Raw genomic sequence first — 17,744 nt, 5'->3', positions numbered from 1 at the left:
ATATGGGCTTTAACCCAGGATTACTACAGCTTATAGTCCTAGTCCTCAGATGAAGCCCAACAGTAAAATGTGTCGCCCACTACATTGGTTTCGACAAAAAAGAGACTAGTGTGTATAGCTGGCTGAACAGCTTTTCGTATTTAAATTGATAAATACAGTGGGTAATGCGGATGGACTACATGATACCTTGATCTTATTCTGCAACACCAACGAAGAAGAGCGATTTTGTAAGAACAGGTTTTGAGGAATTCAGAGTATATAATCTAATATTTGTTATGTAAAATTGATTTCATACCTTAATTTTTACCGAAAACAGGTTTTGAAGAAGCTAGCTGTTAGCGACGCACACGAGACTCTGGCTGTTGCAGACGCCAAGCTGGGAAATATCATCAAAGAGAAGATGGATATTCTTTGTGTAGCTAATTCATCCATCCAGGAATTGATGAGGTAAATTTTAATTGATCCTAAGAAAACGTTGCATTATTCTTCTTCTACTACTCTTCATGTAGAGATACCACTGATAATAGTTATTATGTATTGTTGCCAATTATCATTTATTTTTTTAAATCGTTGAAATGTATTCTAATCAGTGTTTTCCACTTCTCGCTACTGCTTCAGATGTATCCGGTCTCAGCAGGAAGCTTTGATTACTGGGCTGTCTCAGAAGGAAGCAACAGCAATGGCTCTTGGTCTTGCCCATTCTCTTTCACGATACAAGCTCAAATTTTCACCAGATAAGGTAGACACAATGATAATTCAAGCGGTGTCATTGTTAGATGATTTGGACAAGGAGCTAAATAATTACGTCATGCGGTGCAAAGAATGGTAAGATAGTTTCGTTTCTATTTGTGGTGCAGCGTGGACCGAGGGCAACGATGTGACAACCTTTCACTTCGCCTGTTTATGGTCATCGATAAGCCATTGATACATGTCCATATACCACAGTATGGCACAATAGCATACGTGCAGTGACCCTCCTAGAATAAGAATAGATAAAGATAACAAGTGTTTCAGAGTCCCTTCACGGTAGTACTGCTATTCCGCGTGGTGCTATCCTGCTACACAAACGGCATGCTGAAAACATCAAATAACATCCATTATTTTTAACTGCGACGACGAGTGTTCTTTATCGCAAGGCAGTGGCGTTCCAAGTTTGAGTTTGTCTAAATTTATAGGGTCTGGCATCCTGGCGACAACCGTGTACTGGTTATCGGTATCGAAAACGGACCCAAAAATAACTGCCACCCTAATTACCTAGAAGCTACTACTTTTAAGCTTCTAGTGCGCACGTGTTCGAACAACATCGTTATTTTAAATTGTACTGTTTTGTTTAGTAAAATAAGAAACCAAGTTATTTGATTGTCAGTAAAGGCGTCGTAGTTGGAATTCTTGATGACAAACTGGCCCTATGCATAGATTGTTTTTTAGCATTCCTACAAGAACTGGTCCTTCTCCGGCCGAGCCAAGCATATTTCTGGTTCAGTCAAGTGATGGATCACACATTAGCGACGCCCTTATGTAAAACCGTTTACGCTGGTCGTATTCCATAATATTTTATGTATGTACTTCGTTTTTTTCGAAAGGCTAACTTGTATTCTCTACGTTACAGGTATGGCTGGCATTTTCCAGAAATGAGTAAGGTGGTGACGGACAACATGTTATACGTTAAAACTGTGCGCAAAATGGGAATGCGTAGCAATGCCATTAATTTGGACTTATCGGATATTCTGCCCGAGGACCAAGAGGCAAAGATTAAGGAGCTGGCTGAAGTCTCTATGGGTACAGAAATTGCTCCTGATGACGTGGCTAATATTATGCATCTTTGTGATGAGGTTATTCAAATGACCGAATACCGAGGGACCCTTTATGAGTATCTTAAAAATCGTATGACAGCAGTAGCTCCTAACCTGACAGTCCTTGTGGGTGAATTAGTAGGTGCTCGTTTAATTGCTCATGCCGGTTCACTATTGAATCTATCTAAGCAACCTGCTTCAACTGTCCAAATTCTTGGTGCAGAAAAGGCACTCTTCCGCGCTCTGAAAACCAAGCACGATACACCCAAGTACGGCCTTATCTACCACGCACAAATGGTGGGTCAGAGTAGCCAAAAATGTAAGGGAAAAGCATCAAGATGGCTGGCAGCGAAATCAGCTCTTGCCATCAGGGTGGACGCTTTAGGCGAAGACACTGACACTGAAATGTCGCTTCGAAATCGAGCCAACCTTGAGGCGCGTCTCAAGATGCTTGAAGACGGTAAGCTAACACGAATATCGAAGACTGGCGGTAGCAAGTCAAACAAATTCGATGTGTATCGACATAAAAGTGAGATCCTTGAATATAAACCCGCAAAAGACTCTACCTTAGGAAAGAAGCGCAAGACGTTCGCCGATGATGACGACGATGCCCCTCATGAACCTAAACAGTTCATTAAGAAATCAAAACATTCAGATGTGCAGCAGGAACAGGAAGAGGATCAAAAGGTGGAACAAGGCAGCGAAGAACAGTCTCCAGTTGAAAAGAAGAAAAAAAAGAAAAAGAAGTCAAAGGTTGCTGAAGAGCAGGAAGAGGTTGAGTGAATTTGGTAGAATATTCTGGTCCATTCCTTAACCGATGCGACAAAAGGCCCCTAGTTTATATAAAATAAGTGTTATATGTGTATTTAAAGATGGAAGTAAGAAAACATCATTTCAAGTGGCTTCTTCGTTTCTCACGCGCATCTACTAATCGTATTTCCGATTAATTCAAACTCTACAAAAGAAGAGGAGATCCCGTTATTATTAGACAACAGGCAAAGGGTAACATTAAGACGAATTGGCTGGACACAGATTACGTTAAGCTTTATTTAGCAAACTAGGTTTTTTGCACTTGAGGTTCTTTCTCTAGCCTGTTGATGAACATTCTCCGCAACAGTTAGCTTGTCAAGGAAGATGTAAACGTAATATCAATGAGATCACAAGTGATGCATCCGGCAAAGTTGAAAAGAAATTGTTTTATCGAGGGCTGGTAGAAGTGTAATGTAGACAAACTGCTATATGATGATCTGAGTGTAAAGGCGAAGAAGTCCATACATGATTGTGTATAAATGGGTATGCCTAACTCATAGTTAAAATAATTATGTAGTCAGAATGAAGTGATGCTATAAGTGTATACTAAATTTGTGGTCTGCTTAGAAATTTAATTATTAGACGTGTATTTTTTGTTTTTGTAAAATATAAATTTTAATTTGATAATATTTCTTCGAAATAATGTTGGCATTTTTTGCCTGATTTATTTAAACTGCTGCTGTTAACCAATCTTCGGACGCTTCTATGAGTGCTTTCCAGTATTGCAAAAGAAGTTTTGTAGAATGCTCAAATCATAAAATGCTTTAATTAAAGTATCATGCTTGATAAATTAAGCCTGGGCCCGGTCAACATTAGGCTGGGAAAAACGAAGCCAAACGGTGTCTTTTCAGGATTTTATTTCAAACAGCAGTCAAAATAAAACAATTAAATGACAGATATTTACTAACATAATCGGATAGAGATATTTCAAATTAGCATTCACATAATGCGAAAAGATTTTTATCACCATAAATTGAATTTGCTCCTAGCTGAAAACTTATTTCTAAATATTCTTCCATAAATGAATAAAACTTTATCATAAGGTGAAAAAAAGCTGAGTTTGTTTAGATATAACAGAATTTATTCTGCATATTTGTCAACCGTAAGATTCGCTTATATGTGCAAATGTGCTAACTTGCATTAGCTCCATGAACAAACACCCCATGGCGTAGTTAAACAATTTTGTTTGTTTTTTAGTATTATTATTGCCGCGGTATAGATTGTCTATCCTATTAAGATTTTCATTTTCATACCTAAAGAACCATTGAGATATCACCACTCATTTTTCGGTCAACATCTAAATATACATTTTTGCCGTGGTATGAACTAAAACAGCACCGAAAGGTCTATGTGCTATTACTATATTTTTTGAAGTTTCTTTTCGCTCTCTATCGAATTCGCTCCTACATTATTCGGCATGAGGGTGTGTGTTATTCCGTAATGCTCACGTACCGTATGCGCATAATATATCCGTATATAAACATTTTAGCGAGCTTTGCAAATATTTCGCTCATAATTTATTTTTATGTTAACACCCAGATACAACTCCGTCTCTTCAAGTCTATTGTCGTCTGCTCTTCATGGATTTAGCAATTACAGATTCACTTCTAAATGTCAACTTCTATAATTGAATAGTAACAAGGGCATGTAACAATAGCTATACATATTTAAAATCTAAATTTCATATGACCATTACTAGGATTATCCACCCTAGTTACTAATGTTACTGCAATAAATTAGCCTAAAATTCTAATCAATATGTTCATCACGAAGCACGTGATAAATCCCCTTTAAGGGGTCTCACTGAAACTGTACTCAACAACTATAGGACACTAAACCCTTTATATCGGCTAAAATGTTTCGATCGCGGAAAGGTGATTATAATGCTTCTATATGCTATTATTATATTTTCTGAAATTGGCTTCCGCTCTCTATGAAATTCGCTCCTACACTATCCGGCGTGAGCGTGTATGCTATTACGTGATGGTTAGGCACCGTATGTGCATAATACAATAATATATCTGTATATTAACGTTTTAGCAAGCTTTGCAAATTATTCGCTCGTAATTTTTATGCTAACGCTCAAATACAACTCGGTCGCTTACAGTCTATTGTCATCTGCTGTTCAGAGCTTTATCAACTACTGACTCATTTTTACCTCATTTCATTGACTTCATTTCTAAATGGATACACGCATCCAGCTGATATTATTGGTTCACAAAAGAATCTTGCCACTGAAAAACTTGTACATACTTTTTTCAAGGAGGAACATATCATAGGATCGTGTACAAGTCATCTTTTTGTATATATGACAAGGGCACTGATTTGCGTGAATCGCTTGAGATCGTTTTATATGATTAGTACTATATAGGAATATCTCTTTCCACAAAATTAAAGTTGCACGAGACACTTTGTCTGTTCATGAGGGCCCAAGAATGTGCTACTGTTGGTTCGGCGCGTTTTACTTGTTTTGTTTAGTAATTAAATGTAGTTTATTTTCAGTTCGTTTTTTGAAAGTACGAGCTTCGACTATAGAGCATAGATTTTATGTATCTGTTGTACATATTGCTTAAGCAAGCCTGGCTTTCCCAACGAGCACCGATCACCGAATTCGGAACACGCAGCCCGGCATAGGATGGGTTTATACCGGTAAATGAGCTCTGTCTCAACAGTGTAGGCTCAATTCTAGCCAAACAATTTAGACTTTGGCTTATGTGTCCCTTTCGAAGGTTCGTTACTGGATCGTTGAACGGGGCGTATTTTGGCCTTATCGCATAAGGAGTTAGGTCGTTCGTTTGTATAACCGAATTGTCCTGTTGAGATTCTTCATCCGATGTCTCCTCGAGCATCTCCTCCTCTGGCGGGGCAAGTGGGGTGAGATCAATGTGCGGCTTCATTAGCGGATCCCAAACAAGGCTACCGTTAAACTTCGGTACGTCCATTTTTGCTGTCCGCACCCTGGCAAGGCTCTCGAGAGCTTCATCTATGCTTCCTAAATGTAGATCCTCACAACTCGGAGTGAAGGCTTTCTGAATTTTTTCTACTAGGTGAAGTTCGTTCCATGACGTATGTACAGGATCGAAATTGACGCTGTTATTCGAGTTCGATCGTTGATGGAATGGCGTGCAGGGTTCTGATTGGGTAGTTACAAAATTCCGAATGGCCTGTTTCCGCCGGAGGCTGCTTTTGCGAGAAGGACATCTGCTAGAGGCTCGACTACCAGGTCGGGATTCCCCTCTGCTGCTACAATTACTTTCTGAACTCATCGATGTAAGGGGTGTGCGTGACTCATCTTCGGCTGGTGTTAGTTCTTGCGGCGTAGGCGGATATCGAACGTGATTGATGATGGCGCCCTCTGCTGGCACTGGCTCATTGGTGACCGTTAAAATGTGTCGGAAGTCGCGGAGTGTCCCAATAAATTGAAGAAGCACGTTTGAATCTGTAGTGATTTTCTGCAGGGCGTCTGACTCTGTACCTTCGGCAGCTATACTCACGGCAATACCAAAGCTTCCTGTAATCAGAACATTTAAATTACGGCAATTCCCCATAAAACACCAAATCGAAATACATAAATAGTTCTATTGAACATGTAATATCATATAGTTAGGCCGACAGCTTATACACAAAATGATCAAGCTTATGAGGAATAAAATTTGGTAGGAATACTGAGAAATTAAGTGATTTAGGAGGTTGCGCAATTAGTAAAGTGTATATCAGGTGTCATTCTATGCTGACGAAAAAAACTTATTTTGAAGGCGTAAGGTTAAAAAGAAACAAAATACCGAGATGAACTTGAGTTACATGCTGCTGCTATGATTTACGGTACTGACAAAAATATAAGGGTACGGCCAGTGTAGAATAAATAGTCTTAGAAGTCTTAAAAGAATGGAGTCCTAGAGTGAAGTTATTAGAAAAGGGCTTATCCTTCAGATGAAGTCTCGTCCCTGCACTCAAACGTTTAACCCAACGCACCGTATCTGCCAGCACGTCCTATCCTGTGCAAGTAGGTTTCCTTGTCATTGGGCACTTCAAAGTTGATGACCACACTGATTTTTTCAGCGTCGATACCTCTAGCAGCGAGATCTGTCGTAACGAGAATCCGACAACGATTCTGTTTAAGCTGTACTAATGAACGGATTCGTTCACTTTGACGTTGCGCTCCTGATAGAAGTTCGCAAGGAAAATTCGATTCCCGCAAACGGTCACATAGCATTTCAGCGCGCATCTGCGAGTTGAGAAATATCTGTAGAGGCAATATTAGGAGAAAAAGTGCGTAATTTAAGCTTGCCAATATAGCTTGTGGTTTATTAGTGCGGTTTTTCTCATCCCTAACTAACTGTTAGGCAAATTCTTGAAGGGTTTGAAAATCAGTACAGCACGTTAGACAAGAGTAACGTAGAAAAATAAATCTTTTAGACATACCAGGCACTGAGTGTAGGGAACGTCAACCAATATTTGCAGCAGAACCTTGAGTTTCCGTTGGAAGATGATGTGTGGAATGCTGTGATAAGGTACGCTATGGTAAAATTGCCGAATACCGAGTAGCACAGGGTCGTCCGAATTTAGCCGGACGACAGTTGGAGCTCGCATGTACTTCGACAATTGAGAAACTATCTCTGAAGGGAACGTGGCGCTCAGTGCAAGCATCTGCTTATTCGCCGGGAGAGCCGCAAAGATCGAGCTAAGTTTGAGTGAAGTATAATGGGATAAGAAGGAAAATTTTAAGACGATCATTGATGGTTTTACCAAAATGTCGTTTTCGAATAACCAGGTAAAACTTAATTTTTCTTTCAAGCTTCCGCTTCAAGAAACCAATCTAACAGATATAATTTTTCATAAACATTTGCCGCGTGATATCTGTACAACTCTATCGAAAGATAATATATCAAAGTGCCATGTATTCACGCATCCAGACAGAAAATAATTTGTACTAACTTAATATCGTCGTGAAAAGAAGGTTCAAGCAATTTATCAGCTTCGTCCAGGACAAATAAACGGATACTTCGCGTTTTAAGCAACCCTACTTGTAAAAGTTGTTTTGTACGGCCTGGTGTGCCCACGAAGATGTGACACCGTCGAATTTTCACCTTAATTCAAAAAGATGTGAGTTAGTTTTAAGCTGTATAGACCATAGTCTGAAGAGGCAATCTGGAGCGTACGGTACGGTGGACTTTTACTGCACTCTGTAAGCATGCTGTGTACGGATTTAAGTGATAAAAGAATTCATTAGTTTTGCCGTTAGCCAAAATAACATGCAACTGTAAAGATGTACTAGAAGTTCTTTGCAATTTAAATATCTACCTTTTTGACAATAAGTAAAGTAGGGTGTTTAGTGGAGACTGCAATGCAATATTTGAAGAGAGCACAGTTTGCATTTACTCGTACATATACATCACTAACCTTATCCTGTTCAAGAGCGATGCCGCCGATAAAAGCGAAACATTTCAAGCCAGGATAGTCAACCCCGATACAGTTGATGTTGTCGCAAATTTGTATTGCGATTTCGCGTGTCGGAGCGAGAATTACCACTTGAACCTGGTTAAGCTGCACATTGACCATTTCTAGAGATACAACAGCGAATACGCACGTCTTACCCGTACCCGATTTTGCCTGGATTATCATATCTTAACGCGAATTTAAAGTTAACCGTGTGTCAGTCATGTATAAGCAAAAGAAAACACAAATTTCAGTTAAAAAACACCTGTAATACCAATGGCCTTTACAGAAACAAATGTCTTTCAACAAAATTTTCGACTGACATTAAGCGTTCTTTCAATTATTTAAAGTAAAAAAAACTAAAATTACATTTTTTAGTTTAATCTATTGCGTTCATATCAAAGTAAGATTTCTTTTTGTAAAAAATATGGCTAAATTTTATCAAAATATATTTTTACTTGTTTTTTTTTTTATTAATTCTACACCTCACATTTCTTTTAAAAAAACTGTCTCATAGAATTCGGACATTGCAATAATGAAAACATGGTGACAAGAGAAACGAGGTAAATGTCGCATAACACTTATTTTGGTTAAGTGTTTAATAATTTGTATGGTATTTTTGCTCTTAACATTCTCGGACGTATATGAAGAGAAAGCTGAAGTTCATTTGTTTGATAGAGCTATTTTGATTATATAAAGATGAGGACAGAATCACTTTTTTTCTGGATTTTCATTCACAACACTAAAATGTTAAGTCCTCAGACACGCGTTTCGTAATGCGCTCTATAAGTGATAAGCTTGACGATAAATAAGGTGAACCATTCATACTTGACCTCAAATTAACATATTTCTGAACATATATGAGACTAATGGGAATACGTAAATGGGATAAATTAAATTTTATTCAATATGTTGGGTCAAACTAACAGTTGAATAGTGAGTTATGACAGCTTTATTTGGGCGTTGATATGAAATGTAAAAGTTCATTACAACCGCTTAATAGCCAAATACTCGAGCCTGCTTCACCAGTTACTCGCGAAATGCCGCAGAGATTTCAGTAAACTTAGTCGCTAAACTTTTATATTGTAAATAACCATATCATTAGTCGATAGGCGTTATGTAGGGCAAACCGTAAGTAAAAGAGTAATAACAGTACAGAAGTAAAGTAACAAGATAAGCTAAATGAGGGAAGTTGCTTAGATTTTTGCACTGTTCTAGTATAAAAGGCAAGGCAGTCCTTTACAATCACATAACGATGAACTTACGATATTTTTATTTAACTTACAATAGAATGACATGTTTTAATAAAAAGAATCATGTATATATGCAGACGCGTTACGTTTTTTAATAGTAAAGATTTAATGGAAAATAATATTGCGTTACATCTTGCACATTTTTAATGCCGTATATGGCCTCAAACGAGGGATATATTATTTTCCTAACCTAATTTAATACTTTTGTATGACTTAAGCGTAACTTTTTGATCTGTTGTGCCACCCTTTCTGTTTCCTAGAGCCATATTTACTTAACATGTGTACATATGAAATCATGTCGATCGTAAATCCATGGATAAGGGAATGTGTTTAACAATCTTGTTGGTACTTTCATAATGAGAAGCCATCTGCTCATGCATTTACTAGTCTAAAAAAGCGACGCGCATAAATTACAGTTTTGTAAGCGATCCCTACTGAACCTAACAGGCCCATCACAACAGATCTAACCCAGCACTAATGTTGAACAGCCCCTAAATATTTTAAACACATATTCCATTCCTTTTTTATGGTATACTAGACGTATAGAGTATAACAATACGAACCAGTGAGATATGAAATGCCAGTCTCGTATAATTAAATATATAAAGACAAACTAATATTATTGCCTTTAATTGCACAATACAAGTATTCCTGGAAGTAAAGCACATGACGATAGGCATGTTTTTAATTTACTTGTGTTTAATTACGGTGCCCACTGCTACTGGTGAAATATAATATATTAAATGGGTCAATCTTCAGATCGCACGGGCCAATTTCCTCGCAAGTTCTAGTCGATAATAATGTGATACTATGTTGCACTGTGGATTTTAACAAAATTAATCTCATTAGTTTATTGCAGCTTCATTTACAAACATACAAAATGTCAAGACATCGGTGCCAGTTAATGTGATAAGGCATCGCGGAAAGTCTAAAAAGCTAACAAATATAGACGTTTCAATGAACTTAATGGATCTATAATCATGCTAGAACTCTCTTTTTGGAAGGACCCGAGCTAATTCCAGTACATGCTGCTGTTGGTATCACATGCACATGCAAATCTTGGTAAACGCATTCTAAAAATGGAGTTTACGTTCTACAAGGGACTTGAGCAAAAATATTACTAATTAGCTTATTAGTTGCATAATAGTGTACTATTACCTTACAACAAATACTATATAATGAAACTTCGTGTACTACATTATACACTTATAACACATCTCTTCTTTAGGTCATTTATGCTCACCCCTCCATTTTTAGCCTTTCGCGATCCGCCCAGATTTTTAGCTAAGAGCAAAATGAAGCCCCAATAAACAAGATATTACTTCCTTAGTATATGACAATTCGAAATAAGGTGTGAAATCATGTGTTTGTACAATGTATGACGCAGCAGTGCACCTTTAACAATTTATATATCAAATCATGGCTGATCAGCCAATATCATATCGGTGTACAGATTAGTGAAGTGGTACTTTTCAGATAAACGATATTTAACACTATTAGCATTAGTTATATATCTTAAAAAATACACATTTCAATGGCCGTTACTTATCATTAATGTGGTCAATAGAATAAGTAAACGAATGTGATCAAAGCTCTATAAAAGGACCTAACCCTAATTTAACTTTACCGCAGCGAGGCTTTAGAGTGGTTGGTTGTTATACACGTTAGGTAGTCCTTCTGTTAATTTTATCTTATAAGCAGGTGCGATTCCTTGTGGAATGAACAAATATTTTAACTACAACGTGCAAATATGCTTGTATACATTATGGGAATATCTTTGTGTTGAAAACAAATTTACTTTTTTGACAGCGGAAATCCTGCAGCCCTCTACTTTTAATGAGGTTTCAATTTGAGCTCCTTCTTAGCCCTACACCAGCTAATTCAATGACATAACCTCTCCTTAGATGTTTCTATCCACAGCTTTTTTAAAAACACTAATAATCTCTGCCTTGATTAAGTTCTACATCTTGTTGGAGTACCCTAAAAATCGTCAATTCTTGGTAACTGAATGATTACTGAGTAATAAATTCTTCGTCTTTATACTAACTATATTCTAGAATAGATAGATGTAATTATTCATTTGAGTGAATAAATGGTCAACTAATAAAAAAAAAAACAGATGTGTGTTTTCATCCTTTTGTTGCAATGCATTCATCAGCGACCCTATCGTTGATTAACCAGAATATAAATTCAATGCTTCCATGAGCTCTTTCAAATGTAAACTTTATCTAAAGAATTAGCTTGTTTCTGTAATAAACCTATATTAAAACGACTGTTTTTCGCTTAGGTGTTCTGATACGAAAAATCCAAAAAACGTTCACCGAAACGAAACATTTACTGTAGGACACAATCGTATATGGTGGTTATGACGCAGTACTCTATATTTAATCTATCGCAATATGTTCGTACATTAAGTTCAGTATTAATTAGAAATGTATATTGTAAATGCGTTATATATATATGTATATATATATATTAGGCTTCGAATGCTGCCATTGACATCTTTTCTATAATCTTTTTGTTCACCTAGTATATATTTAGCTCGCAAATATCTCTCTCTGCCATTATGTCATCATTACAAATATGTATATGATATAATTAACTTCTTAAATGTTGATTTGATTTCTTCGCCCAAATCTAGATAATCTGCGATGTTCGAAATACTTTTTTGCATTTCATCTCTGGATCTGAAGAAGTGATAAATCATAAATGGATGGCCAGCGAATAACTTAATGAAAAACAGTCAATATATTGCTCAATCGATAAAGTTGTACGATACAGTTTCGCTCACGTCGATGACAAAGTTCAGTTTGCTGTTTATACCTCACCGGTGACCCTGACCCTTCATACACATATAATTCAACACAACTCCCGCCTTGGCTGGCTGAATACGCAAAACAATTGTTTCCTGTTCATTGTCGAACTCAGATATTGACTAGGATCATAGTTCACTACAGGAATAATAATATTAATAATCATGTAAAATGGTATTCGAATGTATGTGTTTTCGGGCTGCCTCTTCTAGAATGTTAACAACACGTTTTGGACTATGATCATGTATCGTATGGCAGACATAACGTGTATAACGTGATCGTATATGGCTTTTAGGGTCGAATCTGGTCAACTTACCAACACCACATTTAGCCATAGGAATCGCTTTGGCCTGAATCGGCGATGGTTGTTGAAAACCTGTTCTGTTCAAGCCCGAAAGTGTCCTCTTGGAGAGTAACAAAGCCTCAAACGTTTCCACTTGACTTGTCGGCGCCACATCGCTGCTTCGACCTCCGCCGTTAGCGCCATTGTGGGCCAGTCGTCGACAAATTGACATCTCGAAGACCGCGCGAACACCCCCGTTCTGTCGGCGAACAAGCACACGACGTCACAACAATGAGTCGCAACACAAAGTCTCAGAGGCTAACCATTCTGACAAAGCACGCTTTCTATATATCATTAATAATTCCTCGATGTCCACACTGGCCCCTGCTTGCGGATGCACACACTACAACTGAGTCGTTCGTTTCCATTTGCCCTTCCGTTTTCTCTCTCTGTCTTGGCAACTGGTTGCAACAGTGCTTATCCGAAACACTGACCGAGCTCAGCTGATTGACAAACATGAGCGACGATAAAATGAGCTCAGCCGTCGTCTGCTAAGTGTTTCAAGATGGGGAAAGGGCACACAAGAGACATAATCGAAACGAAGAAGAGGTATTTTGGTCTTTTGGTCCATTTGAATAATTCTGCAATCATTACAAACAAGTCGTAAAACCGTGCACATTAAACAGCAGTGGCTTTAACGGTTCGAATTAAATAGATCAATTGAGCGTCACAGTTCGAAAAAAAATACGTGGATACTTTGTTATAAATTAAGAACACAGATCTATGAAAGAGAGGAAAAGGACATAGAACAATGTCTGTTTACCGCTCGCGGATCTATTGTCTGTACTATGGTTGGATAGAGAGGCTGAGGTAAACAGGAGACACGCACGTTGTGCGAGATCGATCTATAGAGTACGTGGAAAACAGTTGACAGAAACATCACGAAACAACTACATAGGGAGGCGCAGCGGTTGTTCCTCGAACCAACGCGTACTCAGTTTATTGCTAGACGATAACGTAATCGCGATGTTGTTTCGCTTAGGAGAGAGACTGACGTTGGGCGGTAGATTTATTAAGCAGTGGCATAAAAGAAGTTTACTATCGAATTTTACTCTGAAGTGGATATCGGGTGGTCCTAAAACAGAATTGATATATGAACACCATAAGCCAGGAGTAATCATGTTGCTCAAATTTTTTGGAGCATCCCAGTTAATTCTTTGGCCATACATGAACTACGCTATATGTGATCTCTTAGAGAGAAAGAAGACCGTCAGGTATGTACTTGTATTATATAAAGGCAACACAGAAGTATAGAATATTATCAATAATCGCATCATGCGAATTTATATTTTTTCAACGGAATAGATAATCTATAATTTTACTTACCTGTATAAGTCTAAGCAAATATTTCATATGATCATTAGAAATGTTCAATATAGACAATCCAAATTAAATATAATTTATTACTATTTATATAGAGATTAAACTCTAACATTATGTCTTTACTTTTATTCTAGTAAATTAGATTTTTACCTCAACGACGTTAACCATTTCAAAATTCTCAGTGCATCTCGCACGTTTGATGAATAAAAGATCAATATTTATTTAGATTCGACAAATGTCATTACTAGCATTACCCCTATTTATAATATATATTTATATTCTATTATTTCTCATCTATCATGTTTCTATATTTATTATACAATCAAAAAGATAAGTAAACCTATTAGAAAGTTGTTTTCGCGTTTCCTTATTGGAAAATATGAGCGCGCTTTTTCCAAAACAGACAATGTAGTAGTATGTATTTTGCTGTTTTTCTGTCGTCTAAGGAATTGACAATTTACAATTTCAGGAGAAATCCTGAAGGCGACAACACGACGATGAAGCGCATATCCCGGAAGGTCGCTGAAAGCTCGTTCTTTTATTTTGCTCAAATCGTTGGAATGGGAATTGGATTATTGCTTGCTGGCGCTTCATTCCTCGTCGCCAAACAAACAGCCAAAAGGGTTTTTCTGCTAGGCAGAAGCCGTGTTCAGTTCGAAACCTACGGTATTTTTATACCAGAAAAGTTTGAAACTAATCTGGAGCAAGTGAGTGCCAAACGGGGCCGCAATCCCGAGGCTCTCTCTTATATACCTATAAAGGTATCAGAAAGGACATTATATGTGCTTCTGGACCAATATGCAGGCCATTTCCCTGTGCCGAAACTTTACGATAGGACTGTTGGCGTAACAAGGCCTTTGTAATCGAAATTCTGCAAAGATTTAGGATTTTTCAATCGTATGGATACTCGCATATCGTAGTGCTCTCGCAAATTAAAATCGGCGGCGGCTAATTATAACGAGGGGAGTCACAATAAATGTTTTCGGACGTCTTTAAAACCACGAGTTCTTGTTTAGGTAGGCTTTCAAAGATGTGTTTCTACGTTCTGATGAGTTCTCGATAATACTAGTGCTAAAAACTTGTCACAGACAAAAAACTTCCTAAGTGCAATATGCAGTAAAGCAACGTCATATGACTGTTTTTAATCATATCGCACCAAAACCTTAATTCAATTTTTGGGACTTCATCAAGTCAAATTATTCAACCATACACTTTAGTAAAACTGATTTATTCATTTATTTTTAGTTATTATTTAACATATATATATAGATATTTAAAATTAATCTGACACATCTATTGGTAAAAATTCCGTTGGAACTTGGAAATGCCAATCGTTATCTCCGTCACACTGATCTGTGCCAGCTTTACAGCGATATTTGCTTTGCTTAACGGTTTATACGTGTATTGGGTTCTTTCTTTAAGTTACTTATAGCATTTAGCTCGTTCAGTAATCGTCAAAGATCTTTCGCGAATTTTTACGAATCCCGCAAATCTGAAAATATTCTCGCAGGCTAATGGCAATAAGTCTGCGAACAGCTTTATAAGGTCGACGTAGAGTAATGTCACTCTTATGCTCTGTCGATCTAAGTTGTACCACCCAAAGGATCTTAACTTGATCCTAACCAAGCTAAAACAATCGTTAATTATTACTTGAGTATTAATACGTTACGCCGACATGTATGTTATATTGTTTGAGTGGGTTAAAGCTTTTGAATCTAAACACCGTTTTATACGACTGCTGCCTTCTTAGGGATACGAACGTATTTTTCTCCATTTTTATGGGTAGTGCAATGATATTCGTTTAAACACTTCTTTGGTAAGCCTACAATCTAAAATAAAAAGAACTTAAATTATTTGAAATTGCAATATAACTTAGCTCGTACGCGCAAAACGTACACACTCTTTTTTCTTAAGCCAGTAAGCTAATGTATCGTTAACAGATATTTAACACTGTAAATGTTTTCTGAGGTTAAAAGATATCTATAACAAATATATGGTAGATGTAAATATAACAGAGTCTATGAAAGTAGCTTGAAGAATAGTTTTAAGTCCACATTTAGAAAATTCTAGAATTAGAGAAAAAAAAAAGTAATAGAAGCTGTGTGTTGTGCGAACGTAAAAATGGGGTGGAAATGGCTAGCCGTTAAGTTACAAGACGTAAAAATAATTTTTTATTAATGCTTTCATATCTTTACCCAGTAGCAATCTGCGGTAAGAAGCATAGATAATGTTACTAAATACTAATGATTAAACAGAATCAAGCTACAGAAAATGAATGAGAAATGGTGAAAATTCATTATTATTTTTTTTTTGAGCTTCGTTTATCTGAATTATAACGTGAATTATGTAGAGGACGTAATTACGATACTTTGTTTACTACAAGCCTTGTGTATTTGATAGATAACCTTGAACTTGTTATACGGTCAAAAATTAAGCATATCGCCTATTCTCGGACACAAGTATGTGATTTCCTCGATACCTTTAGAAATACGTTTTTGTCTGTAAAGAACGAACAAATAAAGCTTATATATTGTGGGTAAATTCATTTATCTGCAAAACATAAATTTAATCATGCAATAACAAATTTTCAGCGAATCTCTAAAAATTATATTTACAAGGTGGTGATTAACTTTAAAAGGTGCCATTTGTATCCTGTGCGAGGCATGGTATATAAAAAATGAAATTTTAATTGCTCAAAAATCTGCTTGAATTGAAGATGATTGAACCACCTTAGGTCATTCACCACTTTGAAAGATCATCATACTGCAATGGATATCGAAATATTCACATTAAACTCTCACATGGTTTAATTATAGTAAATGCATTCTCACTTCTGATTTAATTAAAAAAGTAGATGAAAAGATTGGGCACGGAAGTCTGCCGACCTTGAGCATCAGTCTACAAACATATTTTGAAGTTTGTACGTAAAATGATGGGTTAGAGTTAATTAACATTTAAAAGATTCTTAAAGGGCCAACTATTATAATAGATCTGATTGGAAATACTGGAACTTATGACAAAGTGAGTATTTGCATTAGCTAACAAAGAACCCCAAGAGTAACAAAACCAAATTAAACTGTGAGCTCTATCTGAGCAGCGCAGCATACATCGTATAAAGTTGTGTCACCTGCATATTTTTTCAAAACGAAATTCGGTGCGTACCTTCTGTTGATACCTGTCGCCAGAAAAGGAAGATTTCTTTTAGATGTTTTTTTTTTTAAAAAGGAACATTTGGAAGGAAAATCCTTGCAAGTCTATTGGAACCCAGTTTTTGGGTTACCTTTTTGGGCTGATTCCAGAAAATGGGCTTTGTAAACGTGAACACTTAAGTATTGTGCAAAACAGACTGATTTTACAAAATGTAATACAGTCTGCCTTGTACAGCCTTGTGAATGAATGTTTCCTATTCAACAATGGCTATATATAAATTAATGGCCCATTTCATTAGAAGAAAATACCCATCATACAGTCGCGCAGCGGAATCGACGAAGAAGCACGTATATAGCTGCTATCCAATTCACAGTAGGTAATTTCCAATACTGCGCTCTTCACCTAAAGTCTCCACCTAAAACGCTCTCCAGCCTAGGCAAAGTTTGAATTACAAGAAAAGACACAGGCACTGTCTAAACTAAATCGGTAAAGCATGGAAGGAAAGGTGCCCCTTAGCTGTTGTATCTTTCGAGTATCACTTCCGGTGCACTCGAAGAGAGAAATCGGCAGTGGTATGAACAAACAATCCATAATATAAAAAATATAAACCTTCTATTATTCACTTATATATTCTATATAATGATGTGCTGAGCCACAATTTATCGTGCCTACAAACGTCCTGCTTTTTAAAACGTACACTGTGACGATATGGATATCGTGAAAGACAGCAAGAAATTGTTAATTTCAATCTTGAATGAAAATATCGTCTAGTAACAGAGAAGACAGCTCAGTAATTTTTGTCGAGTGTATTCATTTACCACAA

General features: G+C 36.9%; 3 protein-coding genes across 4 annotated transcripts in view; 2 read left to right on the top strand and 1 right to left on the bottom strand.

Moving 5' to 3' along the window:
• nop5 (nop5 ribonucleoprotein) overlaps positions 1-3,178 on the top strand; it is a 3,944-nt gene extending 766 nt beyond the window's left edge. The window contains exons 3-5 of the mRNA XM_022835744.2: positions 317-447; positions 619-825; positions 1,610-3,178. Coding sequence (XP_022691479.1) covers positions 317-447; positions 619-825; positions 1,610-2,576 — 1,305 coding nt within the window. The 3' untranslated portion in view covers positions 2,577-3,178. The remainder of the gene's footprint in view (positions 1-316; positions 448-618; positions 826-1,609) is intronic.
• Positions 3,179-3,662: 484 nt separating this feature from the next.
• Positions 3,663-17,385, bottom strand: LOC111261770 (eukaryotic initiation factor 4A-I). 2 transcript variants are annotated; one of them, XM_022835640.2, is made up of 7 exons: positions 17,230-17,385; positions 12,422-12,647; positions 8,004-8,227; positions 7,539-7,690; positions 7,026-7,284; positions 6,576-6,846; positions 3,663-6,114 (listed from the first exon to the last, which is right to left on the bottom strand). In XM_022835640.2, exons 2-7 carry the CDS (start codon positions 12,618-12,620, stop codon positions 5,102-5,104), a joined length of 2,118 nt encoding a protein of 705 aa, XP_022691375.1. In that variant the 5' UTR covers positions 12,621-12,647; positions 17,230-17,385; the 3' UTR covers positions 3,663-5,101. The 2 variants fall into 2 exon arrangements, with proteins under 2 accessions (XP_022691375.1, XP_022691291.1); XM_022835556.1 differs by lacking the exon at positions 17,230-17,385 and having other exon boundaries at positions 12,422-12,916.
• LOC111261935 (transmembrane protein 223) lies at positions 13,217-14,769 on the top strand. Its single transcript, XM_022835869.1, has 2 exons — positions 13,217-13,662; positions 14,241-14,769. The coding sequence occupies exons 1-2, from the start codon at positions 13,415-13,417 to the stop codon at positions 14,632-14,634; spliced, it is 642 nt and encodes a 213-aa protein (XP_022691604.1). The 5' UTR covers positions 13,217-13,414; the 3' UTR covers positions 14,635-14,769.
• Positions 17,386-17,744: the final 359 nt, after the last annotated feature.

Source organism: Varroa jacobsoni, unplaced genomic scaffold (genome assembly GCF_002532875.2).
Source record: "Varroa jacobsoni isolate VJ856 unplaced genomic scaffold, vjacob_1.0 scaffold_7, whole genome shotgun sequence".
Classification (NCBI taxonomy): Eukaryota; Metazoa; Arthropoda; class Arachnida; order Mesostigmata; family Varroidae; genus Varroa; species Varroa jacobsoni.
This window is presented reverse-complemented; position numbering and strand designations above follow the sequence as displayed.

Coding starts and splice junctions, on each gene's coding strand:
- LOC111261935 (XM_022835869.1), top strand. CDS start 13,415: ATGTTGTTTCGCTTAGGAGAGAGACTGACGTTGGGCGGTAGATTTATT. Junction 13,663..14,240: donor GAGAGAAAGAAGACCGTCAG/GTATGTACTTGT, acceptor TTACAATTTCAG/GAGAAATCCTGAAGGCGACA.
- LOC111261770 (XM_022835640.2), bottom strand. CDS start 12,620: ATGTCAATTTGTCGACGACTGGCCCACAATGGCGCTAACGGCGGAGGT. Junction 8,228..12,421: donor TATGGCTAAATGTGGTGTTG/GTAAGTTGACCA, acceptor ATTCGCGTTAAG/ATATGATAATCCAGGCAAAA. Junction 6,115..6,575: donor AGGACGTGCTGGCAGATACG/GTGCGTTGGGTT, acceptor TTCTGATTACAG/GAAGCTTTGGTATTGCCGTG.